Source organism: Anolis carolinensis, unplaced genomic scaffold (genome assembly GCF_035594765.1).
Source record: "Anolis carolinensis isolate JA03-04 unplaced genomic scaffold, rAnoCar3.1.pri scaffold_8, whole genome shotgun sequence".
Lineage (NCBI taxonomy): Eukaryota > Metazoa > Chordata > Lepidosauria > Squamata > Dactyloidae > Anolis > Anolis carolinensis.
The window spans coordinates 4,968,775-4,994,220 of record NW_026943819.1 but is presented as its reverse complement, the minus strand read 5'-3'; the positions used below and the strand labels follow the sequence as shown (position 1 = coordinate 4,994,220).

The following is a 25,446-nucleotide window of genomic DNA, read 5'->3' as shown; positions in this document are numbered from 1 at the left end:
GGATCTAACCAAGTAGATCAAACTTTTTAAGTGGAGGGCCGGATCACAGTCCCTCAGACCGTTGGGGGGCGGGACTATGATGAAATAGTCAAAAATTAAGATTGTTTTTGTGTGCCTTCAAGTCATTTCAGACTTAGGTCAACCTAAAAGACCAGGTAAATGACCTTGGAGGGCTGCATTCGGCCCATGGGCCATAGTTTGGTGACCCCTGATCTAGATGATCTCATAAGACCATACGTAAGCAAAGAGACCTCCAAAGACCATCTAGATGGTCTCATAAGACCATAGTTAAGGAAAGGCACCCTCAAAAGCCATCTAGATGGTTTCATAGGACCATAGGTAGGGAAAAAGGCCCCCAAAGACCATCTAGACAATCTCATAAAACCATAGGTAAGGAAAGGGACCCTCAAAAGCCATCTAGATAGTCTCATAGGACCCTAGGTAAGGAAAGTGACCTCCAAAAGCCATCTAGATGGTCTCATAAGGCCGTATCTAAGCAAAGAGACATTCAAAGACCATCTAGATGATCTCATAAGACCACAGGTAAGCAAAGAGACCTCTAAAGACCAGGTAGACTTAGGTCAACCCTAAGTCTAAAGTTTAGGACGGGGTCAGGTAAATGACTTTGGAGGGCCGCATCCGGCCCCCGGGCCTTAGTTTTGGGACCCCTGAAGTAGATGTTGTATGTTCACTTTTAAATTAATGCATTTGACAGCATTTTAACTGCCATGGATCAATTCTATGGCCTCACCACAACTCTTAGGAGTCCATAACATTGAACCACGGCAGTTCAAGTAGTATGAAGCTGCATTAATTCGACAGTGCAGATGCACCCAGAAACAAAGACTTGCCAGCATCATCCACGGCTCGGTTCAGCTCCACTTTCCACTCATCCATGAAGTTCCATCCTTTGGGGCACTCGATGTCTTCTTTTGGGGGCGAAGGAGCCCCACTCTAAAGAAAAACACGAGAGAGAGAGAAAGGGAAGGAGGTTGAGAAGGTCCTATGGAGGCGCATATGGAGCTTCCTATGCCTGAAACAAGAACTTGGCCTCGTCCAAATTTCCGTCTTGGCCCAAGAGGTCCACCCTACTGACCGCAGGGCCAGCTCAACTCCGCCTCCCTTTGCCACTCACTGCGGTGCTGAACGGGATGGAGGCCGGGGTCCAAGGCTGCCTGGGCTCCCTGCTCTGGTTCTCATAGACCTCCACCAACAATTCAGAGTGATTCGTCTCTTTGTCCAGCAACAACCTGATCCCAAATAGAACCAAAAAAAGGTTTGGGTGATGTTGCCATTCATACCAACTTCTTTCATCATTGGTGTGACTCTATGGCAGGGGTCCTCAAACTTTTTAAGTGGAGGGTCGATTCACAGTCCCTCAGAATGTTGGAGGGCTGGACTACGATGAAATAGTAAAAAAAAATAGGATTGTTGTTGTTGTTGTGTACCTTCAAGTCATTTCAGACTTAGGTCAACCCTAAGTCTAAAGTTTAGGACCGAGGCCAGGTCAATGACCTTGGAGGGCGCATGGGCCTTCGTTTGGGGACTCCTGATCTAGACGATCTCATAAGACCATAGGTAAGCAAAGAGACCTCCAAAGGCCATCTAGATGAGCTCATCAGGCCATCAGAAGACCATAGATAAGGAAAAGGACCTCAAAGACCATCTAGATGGTCTCATAAGACCATTGGTAAGAAAAGAGACCCTCAAAGGCCATCTAGATGATCTCATCAGGCCATCAGAAGACCATAGATAAGGAAAGGGACCTCAAAAACATCTAGATGGTTTCATAAGCCCATAGGTAAGGAAAGGTGCCTCAAAGGCCACCTAACAATCTCATAGGACCATAGGTAAGGAAAGTGACCTCCAAAAGCCATCTAGATCAGGGGTTCTCAAACTTTTTAAGTGAAGGGCCGGTTCATGGTCCCTCAGACTGTTGAGGGGCCGAATTATCATTTGAAAAAAACAAAAATGAACCAATTCCTATGCACAATGCACATGTCTTATTTGTAGTGCAAAAAAACCCCAACAACAATTATTTGTTTGTTTTTATCAATATTATATGTATATAAGTGCACAATATATGATATCATTACCATAGCACAATATTAGTAAATGAAAGAACAATACAATATTTAAAATTAAAAACAATTTTAACCTAGATAATCCTACCAGGATTTCAATTGGAAGTGTGGGCCTGCTTCTGGCCAATGAGATAGTCAAGTTAATTAGGATTGTTGTTGTTGTGTGCCTTCAAGCCATTTCTGACTTTGGGCGAGCCTAAGTCTAAAACTGAGGGCGGGGGCCAGGTAAATGACCTTAGAGGGCCGCATCCGGGCCTTAGTTTGGGGACCCCTGATCTAGATGGTCTCATAAGGCCGAAGCTAAGCAAAGAGACCTTCGAAGACCATCTAGATGATCTCATAAGACCATAGGTAAGCAAAGAGACCTCCAAAGACCAGGTAGACTTAGGTCAACCTGGGAGAATTCACCATGATTTAAAGGAATTATAGGTATTGGAGGATGCACAAATGCCTAGGAAAGTACTTCCCTTTGGAACATCTGCATCTTCCTGCACGACTGTATGGTCCATGTCTATCAAATGTTGACCATAGAATTGTATTAGAGGACCTATAAATGCCCAACAAATGGAATCACTATGTTTTCCAGCATCTTTCATCCATTGGAAGCTGACCATAGAGCAGGGGTCCCCAAACTAAGGCCCGTGGGCCAGATGCAGCCCTCCAAGGTCATTGACCTGGCCCCTGTCCTAAACTTTAGACTTAGAAATGGGCGGCCAGGACTGGGATGGGCGGAGTTACAAGCTCTGAGGCAGGGCTGAGCTTCTATCCCTGTCCTGTGGTGCCTGCCAGGACACAGGGGGTGGGGCTAGAGTAGGGGGCGGGGCCTCTTCCCAAGTGCCTGACAGGGCTGAACCTCTATACCCCGCCCCCGTGTTCTAACAAGTGCCTCGGGGAGGTATATAGAGGCTCAGCCCTGTCTCGTGATCTTGAGAAGAGGCCCCACCCCCACCCTTAGCCCCGCCCTTAAGTCCTAAAAGGCCTCTCAAGAGAGGTATAGAGGCTCAGCCCTGTCTCGTGCTCTTGAGAAGAGGCCCCACCCCCACCCCTAGCCCCACCCTTTAGTCCTAAAAGGCCTCTCAGGAGAGGTATAGAGGCTCAGCCCTGTCTCGGGCTCTTGGAAGGAGGCCCCGCCCCCTTCCCTAGCCCCGCCCTCTGTGTCCCAACAAGTGCCTCAGGAGAGGTATAGAAGATTCTCAGCCCTGTCTCCGGCACTTGGGAAGAGGTCCCACCCCTCATCTGGCCCCGCCCCATGTCCTAATAGGTGCCATTACCGCCCCCCCCCCCCCAGATCACTCCAGTACCCACCACTTTGGGAATCACTGCACTAGGTCTCAAAAAATGATTTCTCACCCATGTTCTGAGCTCCCTCCTTTCAGCACACTTCAGCTCTATTTCAAGGATGAAGGGCAACGGATGATGGCCAGAAGTAGGCAAACATCATGTGATGGGCTCCATGCCTCTTCATCCTTGAAAAGGAGATGAAGTGTCCTACGACGGGGGAAACGCTCCATGCGATGAGGCCATAAGACACAAGTCTGCGTATAAGCTCACCGTCTTTGAGGCTCCACAGCCCATTCTCCGTCCCACTTCCAACCGACGGGAGGCTTAAACTTGTTTCTGGGGAGACTGATTTGTCCGGTGACATCCGAAAAGGAGGGATGGGGCAACAAGTCCCTGGTCCCCCAGATGCCATGGGTCTTCTTCTGGTTCTCATACTGAAAGGAAGAAGGGAGAAAGAAAATAATCAGCCACAACAATAACAACAAAAGCCTTTATTGGTATACACTAAAAAAAATCACAACAGAGACATTTATAACAAAAGGAAGTACTTTCTGTCTCTGTGATAACTGGATTTTGAAAACTGTGGCTTGTTGTGGAAATAAGGATTGGAGATAAAGCTTCCAGGAGTGGATTTCCCTTCCTTCTGAGGGGGAGATTTCTCTCACTTCCTGTTGTCTTAGGATGCTATTTTATTATTATTATTATTATTATTATTATTATTATTATTATTATTATTATTATTATTATTATTATTATTTCCAATATTTATATCCTGCCCTTCTCACCCAAAGGGACTCAGGGTGGCTTACAACACTGGCACAATTAGGTGCCTATACAAAATCAATCAACAATACATAAAATCAGTTAAAAACTATTAAATACAGTATAAAATTACAGTATATAAATTTTAAAAATACATATGCTCAGATCCGTTTGTCCGAAAACCTTGATTATGACCTTTTATTAATCGATTATGAACTTTTATTGAACCCCAGCTTATCACACAACAAGCAGACTTCAGACCAGGAAAAACACGTACAGCACAAATTTTTAATCGGACTTAGTATACCGTGTTTCCCCGAAAATAAGACAGTGTCTTATATTAATTTTTGTTCCCAAAGATGTGCTAGGTCTTATTTTCAGAGGATATCTTAAATTATTTAGCCGTTTGTGCTCCCTCTATTTTATCAGTTATTTATACAATGCTTTTGACACAAAATAAATAAATATATAAATAAGCAAGCTCTGTTCTTAACTAGTTATTTGTAAGTCAGATATTTGTAACCCAGGGACTGCCTGTATCGCATTGTCCATCCACTCTTCCTGCAAGGAGTTTAGATGAACAGACATACAGTAGAGTCTCACTTATCCAACACTCGCTTATCCAAGCTTCTGGATTATCCAAGCCATTTTTGTAGTCAATGTTTTCAATATATCGTGGTATTTTGGTGTTAAATTCGTAAATACAGTAATGGCAACATAACATTACTGCGTATTGAACTACTTTTTCTGTCAAATTTGTTGTATAACATGATGTTTTGGTGCTTAATTTGTAAAATCATAACCTAATTTGATGTTTAATAGGCTTTTCCTTAATCTCTCATCATCCAAGGTATTCGCTTATCTAAGGTTCTGCCGGCCCATTTATGTTGGATAAGTGAGACTCTACTGTAGCAACAAGTCCAAGGTTATATAGTAAGCTTTGCAGTCGGATATCACCGTCCTCACCGTCTCTGCATAGACAAGGATGTGGCCTTCGCAGCATTTCATGAACTCGGCGCTGTCAGTCATTTGTCCGAGCCACATTCGCACTCGGAGCACAGCAGGGATGGCGTTGGGCTTTTCTTTGGTTCGGGGACCCTGCAGAAGCAATGAGAAAAGCGAGAAAGGCTTAGAGTTCGGACACTCGAATGGCAAAGGGACTGAGATGAGTTCCTGTTGGATATCGCCCAACCTCAGCTCTTACCTTTCACAGCTTTATTGGGCAGGTTTTCCAGCTCCGGTTACAATCAAGAGTTTTAAACAAATTTCAAAACACACTTATAATATCAGATTGATGCAGCTTGATCGCACTTTAACTGCCATAGAATCCTGGAGTTGCAATTTGGTGAGGCACGAATGCTTTTTTTGGCAGAGAAGGCAAATACCCTTCTAAAATTATAATTCCCAAGTATAAAGAAGTTTTGGAAAAGAAGAATAACGAATATCAGTTAAAAACTCAAGAAGCAATAGCGCAAAAGTATAAGAATATTTCATGGTTCCAATATTTCCAACTAAAGGAGCAATATAACATAGATAAGAAGATTGGATTTAATGAAAAGGAAACCTTCTGGGATAAAATTATGAATTCAGGTAAGAAAATAATCACAAGGATATACAATAAATTATTAGAGTGGGCTACGGAAACAGAGGTAGTAAAAAATTTGATGATAAGATGGGCCTCCAATATTGCAGAACAATAAAACTGAAAAAATGGGAATGTTATGTGGAATGTTAAATTGAAATACACATATGCAACAGATTTAAAGGAAAACTGGTATAAAATGATGTACAGGTGGTACATGACACCACAAAAATTAGGATTAATGTATAAAAATTCACAAAATAAAAGTGTGGTGAACAAGAAGGCACGTTTTACCACACATGGTGGACATGTAAAAAAGCAGAAAATTATTGGAAAATGGTCCACACAACCTGTCAACAGATCATAAAAGCCAAAATACAATTAAGACCATTAATTAATTAACAATTAACTTTCTGTTAAGTATGATTGATGAAGAGGAAGAGCAATGGGAGAGAAATAAAGATATTTTATTTGTGTATTTAAGTACGGCAGCAAGAATGGCATATGCTAAATTATGGAAACAAGCAAAAATTCCAACCCAAGAAGATTGGCTGGATAAAGTAACTGAAATTATGGATATGGATAGGTTAACATACTTATTGAAAAGAAACACAGGAGGACATATCAAAACCACAGACTGGAGGCCTGTAATGGAATATTTAAAAATGTAAAGGAAGTAGAAATAAGTAAATTTGAAATAAGCAGAAAGAAAGTTCAAATGAAAGAAAGCCCTTGAATAAAGGCTAAAGAAGGAGATGGAAGAAAAATGGGAGAAAACACAATTGTTAAACTTCAATAAAAATGATTTAAAAAAATAAAATAAAATTATAACTCCCATTGTTAGCTGCATGGTTCTGCCAACTTAGTTTGAAAACATGTAAATGTGAGCAGATCAATAGGTGATGCTTTTACAGTAGCTTGATTTGGACCAGATCTGAAAATGGCAAGGTGCACATTACTCTATGTAACACAATTTTTGCTACTGGGTTATAAATGTCATTTCCTAATGGGTTCATAAAAAGTGGGAAAAGTTTGTTAAACTGCAAAATGTTTGTTCTTGCGAGAGGGACACCCTGCAGCACATTTTGCTCTAGTTTTTCCCGCTGTCAGGCCCAGCTTCTGCCAACCTAGCAATTCAAAACCATGCAAATGTGAGTAGATCAATAGGTACCACTCCGGCGGGAAGGTAATGATGCTCCATGCAGTCATGCCAGTGGCCACATGACTTTGGAGGTGTCTATGGACAACGCCAGCTCTTCGGCTTAGAAATGGAGATGAGCACCAACCCCCAGAGTTGGGCATGACTATGTCAGGGGAAAACTTTTATTTTTACATTGCTCCATCTGGATGCACCCTTAATGTGTGGGGTTCCCTAGGAATTTAATTATGCCCCATAGAAATTTGCAGGAAATTTGCAGAGCCAGTGAGAAAGGCACTTTCTTTACCTGCATGAAGACAGTTTGGGTCTTGCCGCACAGCCTTCCTCTGGCCTGAGCACTGGCTTTGGAGAACAGGATGGAATGAGACTTCACCCGCGCATAGGCCACCCGGTTCTCATCACACAGCATCCAAATCAACACGTCCGGGATGCAGATTTGGGTCTGAAAACAACAGCAAAAACCCAAAATAGGATAGTCAATCACTGGTTAATCACTGGTGTTCAAACTGCCTTTATTCATTTAAAACAAAGATGGGAAAAGTGCAAGAAAAGATGGGGCCATGGCGCTGATTCCTGGCCTTGTTGCCATGTTTGCATGTTGGTCTTATGCCTTTTAATATAGTAGAATCTCAATGTTCAAGCAACCGGCAAAAATAGTAATAACAATAATACTAATAACAATAAGTAAAGGTAAAAGTTTCCCCTGACATTAAGTCCAGTCATGACCGACTCTGGGGGTTGGTGCTCATCTCCATTTCTAAGCCGAAGAGCCGGCGTTGTCCATAGACATCTCCAGGTCATGTGGCCGGCATGACTGCATGGAGCGCCGTTACCTTCCCGCCACAGCGGTACCTATTGATCTACTCACATTGGCATGTTTTTGAACTGCTAGGTTGGCAGGAGGTGGGGCTAACAGCGGGCGTTCATTCCGCTCCCGGGATTTGAACCTGGGACCTTTCAGTCTGCAAGTTCAGCAGCTCAGCGCTTTAACACACTGTGCCACCAGGGGCCCAATAATAATAATAATAATAATAATAATAATAATAATAATAATAAACAATAGACATTGACAAAATCACGATCTGCCAACTGCAAAAGGCCACCCTACTGGGATCTGCACGCATCATCTGAAAATACATCACACAGTCCTAGACACTTGGGAAGTGTTCGACTTGTGATTTTGTGATACGAAATCCAGCATGTCTATCTTGTTTGCTGTGTCATAATAAAATAATAATAATAATAACTTTATTTATACCCTGCCACCATCTCCCCAAGGGGACTCAGGGCGGCTTACATGAGGCAGAGCCCGGACAGCATAATCAGATATAAACAACATACATACAATTCACAATATAACAAAATAAAAACAAAATGCAATATAAAACAAAGGTATTATAATAGTTGATAATATCAGTCAACCATCAAATACAATTCTGTCGTCTACATAGGAACGGCAACATCTATGGAAGGATACAATGATGAGATAAAATGCATAGATAATAAAATAGGGACGTAATAAATACTGGATAATACTGTATGGGGTTAGCTATCTAATGCTGGTCTCACCACAGGCATATTATATTATAGTAATATAATAATAATAATAATAATAATAATAATAATAATAATAATAATAAATAATATCAAATAAATAATATTTTAATAAGAATTAAAATAAAATCAGTTATAACAAAACTGTAAAAGGATATGGATGAAAAAAAGGGTCAAATGCTAGTCGGTTATATCTACATCTTCCTCGGCCGCACCTCTGTGATGGCCACGGCAATCCTGCTCAGCCAGTTCTCTGCTTTGCCAATGAGTTTCTTCAGTGGATTCTTCCAACTTGTCTTGTCGGCCGCCTTGCCGATTTGGTGGAGGAGCCGGACACGCAGTTTCCGAAGCTGCAGGTCGAGAAAAGTGGCTGGCACTTGGCCTCCTGAGCTGGGAAGAGGCCGTCTGGCCGGGGAAGAAAAAAGCCAGTTTGTATCATGGTGGAAAAGGATGTGCTTGAGACTGACCCATTCCCATGGAAACCCTTCAAATGAACCTCATGGCCAAGTTTGCCCTTATCCAGATCATCACAGTTTCCAAGCTCTGGTTCAGGATCTGAACAGCCTCCTTAGCAGTGGGTGGAAAAGAGAGATAGAGTTTGAAGTCATCTGCGTACAGATGGCATTGAACTCCAAAACTCTGTATGATCTAGATTCAGAAACTAGATTACTGTATATACTCGAGTATAAGCCTAGTTTTTCAGCCCTTTTTTTAAGACTGAAAAAGCCCCCCTCGGCTTATACTCGGGTGAGAGTCCTGGTTGGCTTACATTTGAGTCAGCTTATACTCGAGAATATAAGGTACATTTATTATTTTTCTCTATTATTATTCGTATTATTACATTTATTATTTTTCTCTATTATTATTCGTATTATTACATTTATTCTTTTTCTCTATTATTATTCGTATTATTAGATTTATTCTTTTTCTCTATTATTATTCGTATTATTACATTTATTCTTTTTCTCTATTATTATTGGTATTATTACATTTATTATTTTTCTCTATTATTATTCATATTACTACATGTATTATTTTTCTCTATTATTATTCGTATTATTACATTTATTCTTTTTCTCTATTATTATTGGTATTATTACATTTATTATTTTTCTCTATTATTGTTGCTACTATTACATTTATTTTACTCTTTTTATTATTAATAATACATTTATTATTTCAGTCTGATCTTATTATTATTATATTTATTATTTTACTCTATTTATTACTACAGTACATGTATTATTTTCCTGTATTTATTATTATTATTTTATTATGACACAGCAAACAAGATAGATATGCTGGATTTCATATCACAAAATCACAAGTCGAACACTTCCCAAGTGTCTAGGACTGTGTGATGTATTTTCGGATGATGCACACAGATCCCAGTAGGGTGGCCTTTTGCAGTTGGCAGATCGTAATTTTGTCAATGTCTATTATTATTATTATTATTATTATTATTATTATTATTGACACAACGACGTTGTATGACACAGCAAACAAGATAGATATGCTGGATTTCGTTTCACAAAATCACAAGTCGAACACTTCCCAAGTGTCTAGGACATATTATTATTATTATTATTATTATTATTATTATTATTATTACTACTACTACTACTACTACTACTACTACTAGAGGTCCTATAGGTCTCTGTCCTACATGACTCACTTGCAATCTTCCACCAGCTCTTTCTGGAGCCTCTTCCAAGCCGCCTCCACAAGGGAGTCATTGCGGACACGGATGGTTTTCAGAGCATCCACGTTCTTCTTCTGTTAGGAAACAAAGCATGTCTTTACGTTCAATATCCTATCATTCTCTATAGACATCCCTGGCCCTGGATGTTAGTAACATCTTGCAAGGAAGGTCTGGAGAAGAAACAATGAGAAGATGCCCATAAACCTGTACAGGGTTTTGCTAAGTCAGAAGCGCCCCATGCAACCTCCCAATGGGCGTTGCATGGCCGCAAATAAGAGTGCGCCCCATAATTCCTTTGTTTATTGTGGATTGGATTAATATGTTCTTCCCAGGAATGTTTACATTCTCCAACACAATTGACGTTGACCATGAAATAATCCCAGAGGACCTAGATATTCCCTTTTCTAGGCATTTGTAGATCATCCAGTTGGATAGTATGGCCAACCTCTGCTAGAAGCTGTCCATGGGAATGCATTGGAAGACCTAGATATTCCCGGAGAGGCATTCTCTCAGGCAAAATCTATATATTTAAAAGGGTAATGAAATTTCGGCCTAGCACAAAACAACAAAACTGCACATCCCAGAAACACTAAACTTGGCAGCACAACCCCTCATCCATGCCTCTACGTTCATAAAACAAAAAGAAAAGAAAAATAAAGTCCTAATTAGAGGGAGAGGAAGAATTGTTTTTACAAATTGCTGTCAGTTAGAAGGCTAAGCTCCGCCCACTTGGTCTCCTTGCAACCCACTCAGCCCAGGGGACAGGCAGAGTTAGGCCTCACTTAGGCCTCTTCCACACTGCCTATAAAATACAGGTTATCTGATTTTAACTGGATTTTATGGCAGTGTAGACTCAAGGCCCTTCCACACAGCTATATTACCCATTTATAATGGACTTAATGTCAGGTAAAACCTTTACCCTTTACCTTAACTACCACCAATTCCTCAATACTTTATTTCCCATACCACCATACTTTGCCACAGCAATGCGTGGCCAGGCACAACTAGTCTATGTATATAAAAATGTAATGTGTGTAATTTCCATGGAGTAAACAACAAAACCACTGGACTAAATCACACCAAATTTGGCCACAAAAGACATAGTTGTCTTTTCATCAAAAAACTCTATAAAATTAGGTCAAAATTACAGAAAAAACCCCAAAACCAAAATTTACTAACCGCGCATGCGCAGAGGCCCCACTGGAAAAACTTGGTGACGTTGGTCAGGTGGGCGGGGCTTCAATGGCCACCATATGCCAACAGCAAGTTATTATTATCATTATTATTATTATTATTTTATTGTATGACACAGCAAACAAGATAGACATGCTGGATTTCATATCACAAAATCACAAGTCGAACACTTCCCAAGCATTTAGGACTGTGTGATGTATTTTCGGATGATGTGCACAGATCCCAGTAGGGTGGCTTTTTACAGTTGACAGATCGTAATTTTGTCAATGTCTATTGTTTCCAAATGCCGGCTGAGATCATTTGGCACGGCAAAATTATTATTATTATTATTATTATTATTATTATTATTATTATTATTATTATTATTATTATTATTATTATTGGGTTCCTGGGAACCATCAAAATGAACAAAACCTGGCAGCCAGCATTAAAAAACTCTACAATCTGAACAGTAAATAAAGAACAACACTCTGAAAATAAGGGTATTCCAGACAGGAAACAACCAGAGCCAGCTAACACCTCCCAACAAAGGATTCCCCCAGGGAGGAAACAACCACACAAGAGTCCCATACCCCTGACTCTTGAAAAGGTGTATATTTCAAGATATGATCTAATGTTTATCAAAGTTAAAGTAACTTTGCATGCTTTTATTTACTGGAGTTTTAATAGGTATCCTTTAAAATGGTTGTACTCCACTTTTGGGAAAAGGCAGGATTATAACTAAACAAACAAACCAATAACACAAAGATGCTTATTCCCTCTCTGCGCTTACCAGTCTCATATGAATGAATTGCATGACGTTCATACAAGCCATTCGGTGACCCACATCTTCCCAGAACGACGTGATGGCCACCATGGGTTTGGTGTCGTACCAAGGCAGGTAATAATAGCGGTTACCTGGAAAGAAATAGCCTAGAATCTAGAATCCAGTACACCAAAACAATATTGTGCACATCCCTAAATAAATATAAATCAATGGATTCTATATTTACATATGAATTTATAGAGTTATAATGTGGGATGTGAAGGGACAGCTGCATTAATGCATCAATACATATTGTGCAATGTCGTCGTCTCTTGCAGATGTCACTTTGTGCAATGAGGCAATAACTGCGCTCGTTTGACATTTCTCATAGGTTGCGTCACAGTGGCATTCAATGTAGAGAATGCCCTGAAGCCATGTAGGAGATCAGCCAAGTGTTGTGACTCAGCAGCAGCAGAGCCAGAGTGAAGATGAGGAAGGGGATTTTGAGTTACAGATGCCGGAGCCAGATGATGGGTTGCAAGATGAATTCCAGGATGATGTCATGGGGATGGGAAATCATGGAGTTATACAGGCTGGTTCTGAAGCGCAGCTTGTGGATGAATTCTTGAACCAGCCTAAGTAAAACCAGGGAGGCATTCCCATGGGAAATAATGAGCTGGATTTGTCCCAGGCTCCTGTTCAGGTGCAAGATAATGAACCGTTTGATCTTGACAGTCAAGAACAGGGGTCCCCAAACTACGGCCCGCGGGCCACATGCGGCCCGTCGGAGCCATTTATCTGGCCCGCGGGGCGGTAGCTCCCTCCTCCTCCGCCAAGAAAGGTGCGTGTGGCAAGGAGAAAGAGGGAAAGGCCTTTCTCTTCTCCCTCGCCCCGCGTGCACGTTTTCTGCCGCCGCTGCCACCAAGGAACTTAAGACCTTGCTTGAGGTACCACGTTAAATCTACATTGGGGAAAATGGCACACTTAGTTTTGTATTGCACAGAATGTATCCAGTGGCAGTTTCCAAAATGAATACAGAGGCACATCTTATAGAAATAGGTTAACTGTGTTAGGAGGTGGTTGAATTATGTTGGTCAGGGATGCTTTGATTGTTTTGGTGCACAAAAGCAGAAAGGGGTTGGATTAGATGGCCCAAGGGGTCTTTCCCAACCATTTTAATTATGGTATTATTATTATTATTATTATTGACACAAAGACAGAGTATGGCACAACAAACGAGATATATATGATGGATTATTATTATCATTGTATGATACAGCAAACAAGATAGATATGCTGGATTTCGTATCACAAAATCACAAATCGAACACTTCCCAAGTGTCTAGGACTGTGTGATGTATTTTAGGATGATGCGCGCAGATCCCATTATTATTATTATTATTATTATTATTATTATTATTATTGAGTGGCTATCTGCCGGGGGTGATTTGATTATGTTTTGTTGCATAAAAGCAAAAGGGGTTTGGACTAGATGGCCCAAGGGGTCTCTTCCAACCCTCTTTATTATTTTTATGATGATGGTGATGATGATGATGATGATGATTATTATTATTATTATTAACATTGAGGCTGTATTTGTTCCCTTTTTGTTTGTTTTTTTACTTCATAATAAGATATGTGCAGTGTGCATAGGAATTTGTTCATAGTTTTTTTTAAAAAACTATAGTTCGGCCCTCAATCAGTCTGAGGGACCGTGAACTGGCCCCCTGTTTAAAATGTTTGGGGACCCCTGGTCAAGAAGCTCCACTGCTATCTCAGGCAGATCGTTTGCAATGGAAAGGAATGCCTCAGCGTAGCCTGAGATTAGCTGGAAAACGGGAGGCCACTGAGGGGAAGAGAAATGCATTTTTGAGTTGCTTTTAAATCTGTGTGTTGGGAGACAAATCTCTGTCAAAGCAAATTCTCGCTTCATCAGAGTGGATGGTCTAGATCTTTATGCTTTGGAAGTTCTCCTGCTCGTGCATCCTAGTAAGGTAAAGGTTTTCCCCTGACGTTAAGTCAGTTGTGTCCAACTCTGGGGGTTGGTACTCATCTCCATATCTAAGCCAAAGAGCCGGCGTTGTCCGTAGACACCTCCAAGGTCATGTGGCCATTGGCATGACTGCATGGAGCGCCGTTACCTTCCCGGCAGAGCGGTACCTATTGATCTACTCACACTCTGGGGGTTAGTGCTCATCTCCATTTCTAAGCCGAAGAGCCGGCGTTGTCCGTAGACACCTCCAAGGTCATGTGGCCATAGGCATGACTGCATGGAGCACCGTTACCTTCCCGCCAGAGCGTTACCTATTGATCTACTCACACTCTGGGGGTTGATGCTCATCTCCATTTCTAGGCCAAAGAGCCGGCGTTGTCCGTAGACACCTCCAAGGTCATGTGGCCATAAGGCATGACTGCATAGAGCGCTGTTACCTTCCCGCCAGAGCAGTACCTATTGATCTACTCACACTCTGGGGGTTAGTGCTCATCTCCATTTCTAAGCCGAAGAGCCGGCGTTGTCCATAGACACCTCCAAGGTCATGTGGCCATAGGCATGACTGCATGGAGCACCGTTACCTTCCCGCCAGAGCGGTACCTATTGATCTACTCACATTGGCGTGTTTTCGAACTGCTAGGTTGGCAGAGGCAGGAGCTAACAGCGGGCGCTCATTCCGCTCCCGGGATTTGAACCAGGGACCTTTGGGTCTGCAAGTTCAGCAGCTCAGCGCTTTAACACATTTCGCCATCGGGGCTCCTGAATCCTATCATCTTTGCTTTTTGCCTGTGGACCATTTGGATTTATTGACTCTATTTTACAACTACTTTGGGAACTATATTTTTGCCTGCTTTGATATTTTATATATATATATACTAGCTGTGCCCGGCCACGCATTGCTGTGGCAAAGTATGGTGGTATGGGAAATAAAGTCTTGAGGAACTGGTGGTAGTTAAGGTAAAGGGTAAAGGTTTTACCTTACATTAAGTCCATTATAAATGGGTTATATAGCTGTGTGGAAGGGCCTTGAGTCTACACTGCCATATAAGCCAGTTAAAATTAGATAATCTGCATCTTATAGGCAGTGTGGAAGTGTGGCCTAACTCTGCCTGTCCCCTGGGCTGAGTGGGTTGCTAGGAGAGCAAGTGGGCGGAGCTTAGCCTTTAACTGGCAGCAGTTGGATAAAAACAATTATTCCTCTCCCTCTAATTAGGACTTTATTTTTCTTTTCTTTTTGTTGTATGAACGTAGAGGCATGGATGAGGGGTTGTGCTGCCAAGTTTAGTGTTTCTGGGATGTGTAGTTTTGTTGTTTTGTCCTAGGCCGAAATTTCATTACCCTTTTATATATATAGATATACTGCTTTTGCTCAATAGAACTGGAAAAGACTATCCTCTGTGTGTGGCTTGGTGTCAACAGCAAGGTGAACTATTCTGAGGTGCGACACCAACTCACTGGGTTTTCTACCCCAATTTCTTACCATCGAACACGGCATGGCTGTACTGCGTGGTGGAGGCAAAGGGTTTGCATGTCCCGTCGAATTTGTTGCCGTAGTTCCCAATGCTGACCTCGAACTGTATTTGTTCCTTGATGTTGGCCAACATGGTGGCGGAGTAAAAGACAACACACAGCCCGTACCGGGTCTGGGGCAAGAAGCGCTGCGGGGCCAAAGAATCACCGTGAGTTAAGATACAGAGGATAATATCTATTTTTATTCCCCATTTTAATGCACCCCAAGCTTTGGATATACTTTAAAAGGTGCTCTCCAGAGTGCTGAACCCAAGAAAAGGCCAGGAGAGTAATACGAATTAAACAGTCACTGGGTAGCAATATGTCCTTCCTTACCCTTAAAAGGGTGTTAATATTATAAATACCATATATACCCGAGTATAAGCTGACCCGAATATAAGCCGAGGCACCCAATTTTACCACAAAAAACTGGGAAAACCTATTTACCAAGGGTGAGAAATGCAGCAGCTATTGGTACACTTCAAAAAATAAAAACTGATACCAATAAAATGACATTAATTGAGGCATCAGTAGGTTGAATGTTTTTGAATATTTACCGTATTTCAAAGAAAAACAGTAAACTAGCTCTATAAGTATAAAAGGAGGGTTAACAAAAACAATGCAGTATCAACAATAACTTTATGATAATAACTTTAATATATTAAAGTATCATTTCAGGCTAGATAAATCTTGTGCAATATATTCAAGATTTATCTAGCCTGAAATGATACACTTTAATATATTGGGTTTGTGGTTCTTGTCCCCTTGATCAGGTTGTGTAAGTGTTATTTATTGCTATATAATTGTATTGTTTTACCTTGTTTAATAATGTGTTATTATGTTGTTATGTAATGAATGTGTTGTTTTTATGATTTGAAACCACCCTGAGTCCCATCCAGGAGATAGGGCGGTATATAAATAAAGTATTATTATTATTATTATTATTATTATTATTATTATTATTATTATTATTATTTTATTATGACACAGCAAACAAGATAGATATGCTGGATTTTGTATCACAAAATCACAAGTCGAACACTTCCCAAGTGTCTAGGACTGTGTGATGTATTTTCGGATGATGCGTGCAGATCCCAGCAAGGTGGCCTTTTGCAATTGGCAGATCGTAATTTTGTCAATGTCTATTGTTTCCAAATGCCGGCTGAGATTTTTTGGCATGGCACCCAGTGTGCCCATCACCACCGGGACCACCTGCACTGGTTTCTGCCAGAGTCTTTGAAGTTCAATCTTGAGGTCCTGATAGCGGCTGAGTTATTATTATTATTATTATTATTATTATTATTATTATTATTATTTGTGATAATAATAACTTATACCTCAAGTACCACCTCCCAGCAGCAAAGAACTGGTGGGATCACAAACCTGCAAAAGTATTGGAAAATGAGCACGCAAAGATACTGTGGGACTTCCGAATCCAGACTCACAAAGTTCTGGAACACAACACACCAGACATCACAGTTGTGGAAAAGAAAAAGGTTTGGATCATTGATGTCGCCATCCCAGGTGACAGCCGCATTGACGAAAAACAACAGGAAAAATTCAGCCGCTATCAGGACCTCAAGATTGAACTTCAAAGACTCTGGCAGAAACCAGTACAGGTGGTCCCAGTGGTGATCGGCACATTGGGTGCCATGCCAAAAGATCTCAGACGGCATTTGGAAACAATGGACATTGACAAAATTACGATCTGCTAACTGCAAAAGGCCACCCGACTGGGATCTGCACGCATCATCCGAAAATACATCACACAGTCCTAGACACTTGGGAAGTGTTTGACTTGTGGTTTTGTGATACGAAATCCAGCATATCTATCTTGTTTGCTGTGTCATAATAAAATAATAATAATAATAATAATAATAATAATAATAATAATAATAATAATAATAGGTTTGTCGCTCTGCTCTTACACAGCAATTTAGCTTCACTTGAATAGAAGCTGAGGGGGTATTTTTCATCCCCAAAAAGGGCTGAAAGCTTGGTTTATATTCAAGGATATACAGTAAGTAAGTAAAATAATACAATAGGTAAACAGGGCACCCTCCATGCTTCCTTCTACCCTGGGTGCATTTCATTGTGTGGTTACCTCAATCCTTTTAACGGACTCTTCGGGAATGTTTTCTAATTTGGGAACGACAAGCTTTTCTGTTTTGATGCTCAGCTCCACCAGGACTCTTCCTCGGTAAGCGATCCCTTCCTCCTAGAAGATACGGAGAGTGCAAAACATCTGCGGGTAAGGAAAAGAGAGGAAGCAGAGACCTTGTTCTCCCATTCTGGATGCTTCTGAAGAACAGTTGAGGTTTCCATTTCTGGGCCCAGACTCACCGCCCCGACTCTGAAGTCCTCTAAAGCGTCTCCTTGGGCCACAAACTCCTTTGGGTTCCCATACAAGGTGAGGAAGCTCGGCCCAAAACACGGCTGGAAGCCCGAGAAGTCCTCTGAAATCCAGAAAGGGAAAAGCAAAACCCAATCTCATATAACTCTGGCATATTAAAATGATGTGTGTATATATATATATATTTACCATATATACTTGAGTATAAGCCAACCCGAATATAAGCCGAGGCACCTAATTTTACCACAAAAAACTGGGAAAACATTGACTCAAGTATAAGCCGAGGGTGGTAAATTTCAGAAATAAAAACAGATACCAAGAAAATTACATTAATTGAGGCATCAGTAGGTTAAATGTTTCTGAATATTTACATCAAGCTCAAATTTAAGATAAGACTGTCCGACTCTGATAAAATCGTTATTCTCATCTTCTTCAATGCATATTTATTGTTTCATTGTTTTTATTCATGGATCATGTTTTAACTGATGTTATTGTTGGGCTCGTCCCCAAGTCCCTTCGGGGAGATGGTGGCAGGGTACAAGAATAAAGTTATTATTATTATTTTATTATGACACAGCAAACAAGATAGACATGCTGGATTTCGTATCACAAAATCACAAGTCGAACACTTCCCAAGTGTCTAGGAGTGTGTGATGTATTATTATTATTATTATTATTATTATTATTATTATTATTATTATTATTATTATTTTACAATAAAAACATACAACATGATTCAGGCTGGAAAAACATCTATTATGCGTTTACAACTTTGGAACAACAACTGTATTTTGGATGTCTGTATCTCCAATGTCGTTCTTTGTGTACAAGTGTAAAAGTTCTGATATTATTTATTATTATTATTATTATTATTATTATTATTGTACAATAAAACATACTCGTAACATGTGTCAGGCTGGAAAAAACATCTATTATTCGTTAACAACTTTGGAACAACAACAACTGTAGGTTGTATGTCTGTATCTCCAATGTCGTTCTTTGTGTACAAGTGTAAAAGTTCTGATATTAATTATTATTATTATTATTATTATTATTATTATTATTATTATTGTATAATAAAACATACTCGTAACATGTTTCAGGCTGGAAAAAACATCTATTATTCGTTTACAACTTTGGAACAACAACAACTGTAGGTTGTATGTCTGTATCTCCAATGTTGTTCTTTGTGTACAAGTGTAAAAGTTCTGATATTATTATTATTATTATTATTATTATTATTATTATTATTGTACAATAAAAACATATTCATAATATGTTTCATGCTAGAAAAACATCTATTATTCATTTACAACTTTGGAACAACAACCACTGTATTTTGGATGTCTATATCTCCAATGTCGTTCTTTGTGTACAAGTGTAAAAGTTCTGATATTATTATTATTATTATTATTATTATTATTATTATTATTATTATTATTATTTATTCATTTCTATCCCGCTTTTCTACCGTGGGTGGGATTCAAAGCAGCGTACAGCATATAAAACTCATACAATTCATAATCAATTAAAATATCATATCCCGATTAAAACCCAATTAAGATATCAAATAAAACAATTTTTAAAAACTTACAACAAGCACCATATTAAAGATATCCATATTAAAGATACCCTCTCTCTTACTGGAAAATTGCAATTAAAAAGAACAGATGCTTTAAAGTTATTGAAAAGTTATTCATAACAACTCTAGCGTTAGACAAGTTAGTAGCCGTCGTGGGATGCTATGTCTGGCCTCCAAATTTGGCTGCAACTAGCCATGATGCGGGAAGGGAATTGAAGCTTCCTTACTTTTATTCTCAATTTCAGTTCCACTGCAAGAGATCTGGGAGAGGCTCAGAAAGGCGAACCCAAGAATTTGCCCATCTCCACTTTGATCCCTAGAAAACAAAACGCAGGAGTTGGTGGAGCATTGTGAGATTTGATAGTGACAGTGGCTTTGTTTAAAAACAAACACACACCAAGCCTGTGCAATCAATGAAAAAAAAGGTTTCAATATTTATTACCCAATTAGGGGCAGCAGTGAAGAGTTTAAGTGGTGCCAATCTGGATTGATTCTGCAGTATAGATGTACCCTAAGGCTCAATTAAATTTGATTGGCCAAGATTTTAATTTTTGCTTGGGATAGGACTCAAACATCAGTGCTCACCCATCAATAGCAGACAGTTTTATGAGGTCACATATGGATGGCATCTGCAAAGAAAAAAGAGGGCGGTTAAGAAAATCCCTGCATCTATGTTTAGTAGAAAATCTCAGAATGGAAACTATTTCTGGATGGCCCGTGAGGTCTCTTCCAACTCTATGATTCTATTCTATTCTATTCTATTCTATTCTATTCTATTCTATTCTATTCTATTATTCTGATTCTATGATTCTATAATTCTGTTAGGCCTAACAATTATGTTTTTGGTACACTGGTTTAGATAGCTTATTGCCTCGTTCTGTTTTTGCAATTGATTTTTGATGCCACAGCCTTTGGAAGTCAAGAAATTGGCCAAGAAGCGTCTGTGATATTTTGAAACTGTACCTATCTACTCTCTGGCCAATCAAAGTTTTGGAAATTGATTGGAAAATAACAAATATTGGCAGCAAGCTTTCATGTAACCCTGCCAAAGACAATCTTGTTGCAGAATTAAGGTACAATGGGACAAGGTCATATGGGAAGAGGCAATTCTTTGAGCCTTGTTTCCCAATTACAGCAGTTTATTCTCTCTCGGTGGCCCCTGATGGCGCAGCGTGTTGAAGCACTGAGCTGCTGAACTTGCAGACCAAAAGGTTGCAGGTTCGAATCCGGAGAGCGGAGTTAGCGCCTGCTGTTAGCCCCAGCTTCTGCCAACCTAGTAGTTCGGAAACATGCAAATGTAAGTAGATCAATAGATACTGCTCCGGTGGGAAGGTAACAGCGCTCCATGCCGGCCACATGACCTTGGAGGTGTCTACGGACAACGCCGGCTCTTCGGCTCAGAAATGGAGATGAGCACCAACCCCCAGAGTCGGACACGTTTACCTTTACCTTTATTCTCCCTCTTCTAATCCCAGTTTCCAGTTAATTCTGCCTGCTCACCAGCATGGGAAATGACATCCGCTGGTTCCAGACAGGGTTGGCATCTCCAAACACGATTTTGGTATTGAGCTGAGAATGTGAACCAAAGGAGAGAGCAGGTAAGAAAAGAGAAGGCAATGTGTACAGATGCGAGCTTTTAGAACTCGGAAGTAAATTGGATTACTTATGCTAACCCTTTGGGAGACAGCACGGTGCAATGCTTTGAACATGAGACTACGGCTCAAGGGTTCGAATCCCCGCTCAGCCGTGGACCTTGAGTGAGCCACACTTGGGGTGAGCCATACAGTTAGGAGAGACCCCTAAAGGCCATCTAGGCCAACCCAATTCTGCCATGGAGGACACAATCCAACCACTCCCAACAGATGGCCATCCAGCCTATACATAATAATAATAATGATGAAGATAATAATAATAATAATAATAATAATAATAATAATAATAACAACAACAACAATAATAACATCACACATTCCTAGACACTTGGGAAGTGTTCGACTTGTGATTTTGTGATACGAAATCCAGCATATCCATCTTGTTTGCTGTGTCATAAAATAAAATAATAAATACAGGAAAATAATACATGTAATAATAAATAGAGTAAACTAATAAATGCAATAATAATAAGAAGAAGATCAGAGTGAAATAATAATAATAATAATAATAATAATAATAATAATAATAGAGTAAAATAAATGTAATAGTAGCAACAATAATAGAGAAAAATAATAAATGTAGTAATACCAATAATAATAGAGAAAAATAATAAATGTACCATATATTCCCGAGTACAAGCTGACCCAAATATAAGCCAACTAGAACCCTCACCCGAGTATAAGCCGAGGGGGGCTTTTTCAGTCTTAAAAAAGGGGCTAAAAAACTAGGCTTATACTCAAGTATATACAGTATATCTGTGGAATGATGTCCAGGTGGGAGAAAGAACTCTTGTCTTTCTAACCTCTGAAGGTGCCTGCCATAGAGGTGGGCGAAACGTCAGGAGAGAATGCTTCTGGGACATGGCCATACCGCCCGGAAAACTCACAGCAACCCAGTGATTCTGGCCATGAGAACACAACACAATAATAATACATATTACTCACCACTTTCCCTGCAAAATTGACTTCCAGAGAGGAGTCCACGGAGGTTCCAGTGGGGTCTTCCGCTCTGACATTATTCACATGGTCTCCCTTCACTGCAGAGGAAACAGAACAACAAAAGGGGTCAAATTCTTTTCTATGGGCAAAAGAGGGTGGTTTCTCAAAGCTGCCCTATGGCATCAGACTTGGGCATTTGAGCACGTTTCCGAAATCCCGGGCCCCATCCATTAAGATATTAAAGACCCAACTATAAACTGGCTTCAGTATTGGCAAATTAACGAAGAATATAAAGAGGATAAAAATAAAGGATTCGAGATGAAAGAAACATTTTGGAATAAAATCATAACGATAAATAACAAACTAATAAAAATTATATACAAACAACTACTTACCTGGGCATTAGAAGAAGAACAAGTCAAGGAAGTCATGGTAAAATGGGCTAGAGTAATAGGCCATACAATTTACATGAGTCAATGGGAGGAGATCTGGGTAAAGAAATTAAGATATGCATATACTACGGAAAATAAGGAGAATTGGTACAAAATGTTTTATATGTGGTACCTGACTCCGAACAAGCTGGCAAAATATAACAAAGGGAAAATAACAAATAAGTGCTGGAAATGTCGGAAGAACAGCAGCACCTTCAACCATATGTGGTGGGAGTGTAAAAAGATTTTTAAAAAATTGGTATGAGGTGTATAAAGAAATGATAAAGATTCTACATAAGCAGAATTTAATCCAGAATGTTTTTTATTGGGAATTACTGATCCTCACGTAGACACAAACACCGATAAGATAATATTCTACCTGACTACTGTGGCAAGAATAGTATTGGCACAGAAATGGAAAATTGAAGAAGTACCCAACAAGGAAAAATGGCTCAGTAAAGTGTTAGATATAATCAACATGGACCTAGGTAAAGGTAAAGGTTTTCCCCTGACGTTAAGTCCAGTCGTGACTGACTCTGTGGGTTGTTGCTCATCTCCATTTCTAAGCCGAAGAGCCGGCGTTGTCCGTAGACACCTCCAAGGTCATGTGGCCAATGGCATGACTGCATGGAACGCCGTTACCTTCCCGCCGGAGCAGTACCTATTGATCTACTCACATTGGCATGTTTTCGAACTGCTAGGTTGGCAGGAGCTGGATCTAACAGCGGGCGCTCATTCCGCTCCCGGGATTTGAACCTGGGACCTTTCGGTCTCCAAGTTCAGCAACTCAGCGCTTTACCACACTGAGCCATCAGGGGCCATGAACATGAACAAAAAATGGCTCAGGACAGAACACTAATAAACACAACGAATTGGAAACCATTGAAAGAGTATTTACAAAAAGAGAAAATTAATACTTATATAAAGCTTGACTACTGAATACCACCAGGGTAAAAAAAAACCACCCTATAAAACAAATGTATTGTAGATAATACAAATACTGCTCAATTGTTTTTATCGTATTCAGAAAAGACAAATGTTGTCGCAATAAGAACTGTATCAAAGTTGCTTTCAAAACTTACAATACAAGTGATATTTTTTAAAAAGATATTAAAGGTAGTCCTTGATACTAAGATATATCCCGTTATGAAATGGAGGGGTTGTACTACGACTCACTGTGAGGCATATCTTGGGCTTGGAAGACGTAGAGCTGGAGGGTGACCAAGCGGCCGGACGGCATGGCTGCCGGCCGTAAAAGCATGGCTTCCGTATCCCCCTTCGCGTCCACAAAGTCTGTTTCCTATGGAGAGAAGAGAGGCTGAAATGGGAACGTCCAGCCTTCCTCCACTTTTCAGTGCCTTGCTCTTTCATTATTATTTTTTCTCTGGGATGAAAAAAAGGAATATGATTATTACCGGCACGCGATCGCCAGCTCCTAAGACACAAAGGTTGACTTTCACGTAGCCCTTTAGTCCAGCATTGAGGTTGTTGGGGTCATAGAGGGTCAACCACCTGGAGAGCAACACATGGCCTGAGGAAAGGAAGTCCAAACAATCAAGACATAATCTAGATCAGTGGCTCCCAAACTTTTTTGGACCAGGGACCACTTGAACAGAGACCACTTTGACCAGGGACCACTCTCCAACATTCGAACCAAAAGGGCTATGAATCTGTTTTTGGTCAACTTTAGATTCGGTTTAGTTATTTGGGGTGCTGATTGAGAAAATTGCATTGGATAGACCACATCAGCTCTAGTTTCTGATACAGAACATAGCCATCCAGTAGTCGCCATCTACTCGCCCACAGAAAGCCATATTTAATAATCTAGAGCTGATGTGGTCTATCCAATGCTATTTTTTGAATCAGCACCCAAAAAAACCCCCCAGGAACTGGCCTAAAAACGAAGACACCAAGGCCATAACAAAGATGCACACAGAACGGCTCCATTCAGGGGGAGGAAGGAGGAGGAGAAGCAGCAGTCAGGAGGCTTGTCTTGCCTTTCATGGATAGTCAGCCTCTCCCCTCCCGACATCCCCATTCCCTTGGCACTATAAGAGGGTTTCGCGAGACCAGTTGCTCTCATTGCAATGGTGTAGTAACATTGAGGCTGCAGATCCTATTTTTGTTCTTGCGGACCACTGGTGGTCCATGAACACAAGTTGGGAACCACTCATCTAGATGGTAGTGAATACAACATGGAGTTTCTCCCACCATCTCCCATTCAAAGTCCTGGGAGTTATAGTTCTGCAAGGTTTTTATCCATTCCGGCCAAAGAGTGATGGCGCCTTATCAAGTTACAATTCCCCACAATTCCCTAGCATTGAGCCATGGAAGTTAAAAGTGATGTCAAACTATGTCAGTGGTTCCCAAACTTATTTGGCCTGCCACCCCCTTTCCAGAAAAAATATGACTCAGCGCCCCCTGGAAAGGGTGGGCGTGGCTTAGAAGGGTGGGCGTGGCTCCTGCTCAAAAGGGCAGGGCTGAGCCTCTCCCCTAGTCCAAGATGCAGGGTGGGGAGGGGGGCGGGGCCACAAATGGGCAGCCAGGACTGGGATGGGCGGAGCTATGAACTCTGAGGCAGGGCTGAGCTTCTATCCCTATCTTGCGGCGCTTGGCAGGACACAGGAGGCGGGGCTAGAGGAGCGGGAGGGGCCTCTTCCCAAGTAACTGACAGGGCTGAACCTCTTGGGAAGAGGCCCCGCCCCCACCCCTAGCCCCGCCCTTTAGTCCTAAAAGGCCTCTCAGGAGAAGTATAGAGGCTCAGCCCTGTCTCACGCTCTTGGGAAGAGGCCCCGCCCCCACCCCAGCCCCGCCCTTTAGTCCTAAAAGTCCTCTCAGGAGAGGTATAGAGGCTCAGCCCTGTCTCACGCTCTTGGGAAGAGGCCCCGCCCCCACCCCTAGCCCCGCCCTTTAGTTCTAAAAGG

At 40.9% G+C, this 25,446-nt stretch overlaps 1 protein-coding gene across 1 annotated transcript in view; it reads right to left on the bottom strand.

Annotated features, from left to right (window-relative positions):
* The window catches only part of fer1l5 (fer-1 like family member 5), an 88,245-nt gene that overhangs the window by 48,837 nt on the left and 13,962 nt on the right, over positions 1-25,446 (bottom strand). The window contains 17 exon segments of the mRNA XM_062961235.1: positions 852-954; positions 1,136-1,250; positions 3,636-3,799; positions 5,094-5,225; positions 7,155-7,310; positions 8,638-8,827; positions 10,098-10,198; positions 12,091-12,215; positions 15,537-15,714; positions 17,670-17,771; positions 17,774-18,021; positions 19,728-19,816; positions 20,086-20,129; positions 21,001-21,069; positions 22,098-22,189; positions 23,699-23,822; positions 23,938-24,053. Coding sequence (XP_062817305.1) covers positions 852-954; positions 1,136-1,250; positions 3,636-3,799; positions 5,094-5,225; positions 7,155-7,310; positions 8,638-8,827; positions 10,098-10,198; positions 12,091-12,215; positions 15,537-15,714; positions 17,670-17,771; positions 17,774-18,021; positions 19,728-19,816; positions 20,086-20,129; positions 21,001-21,069; positions 22,098-22,189; positions 23,699-23,822; positions 23,938-24,053 — 2,148 coding nt within the window.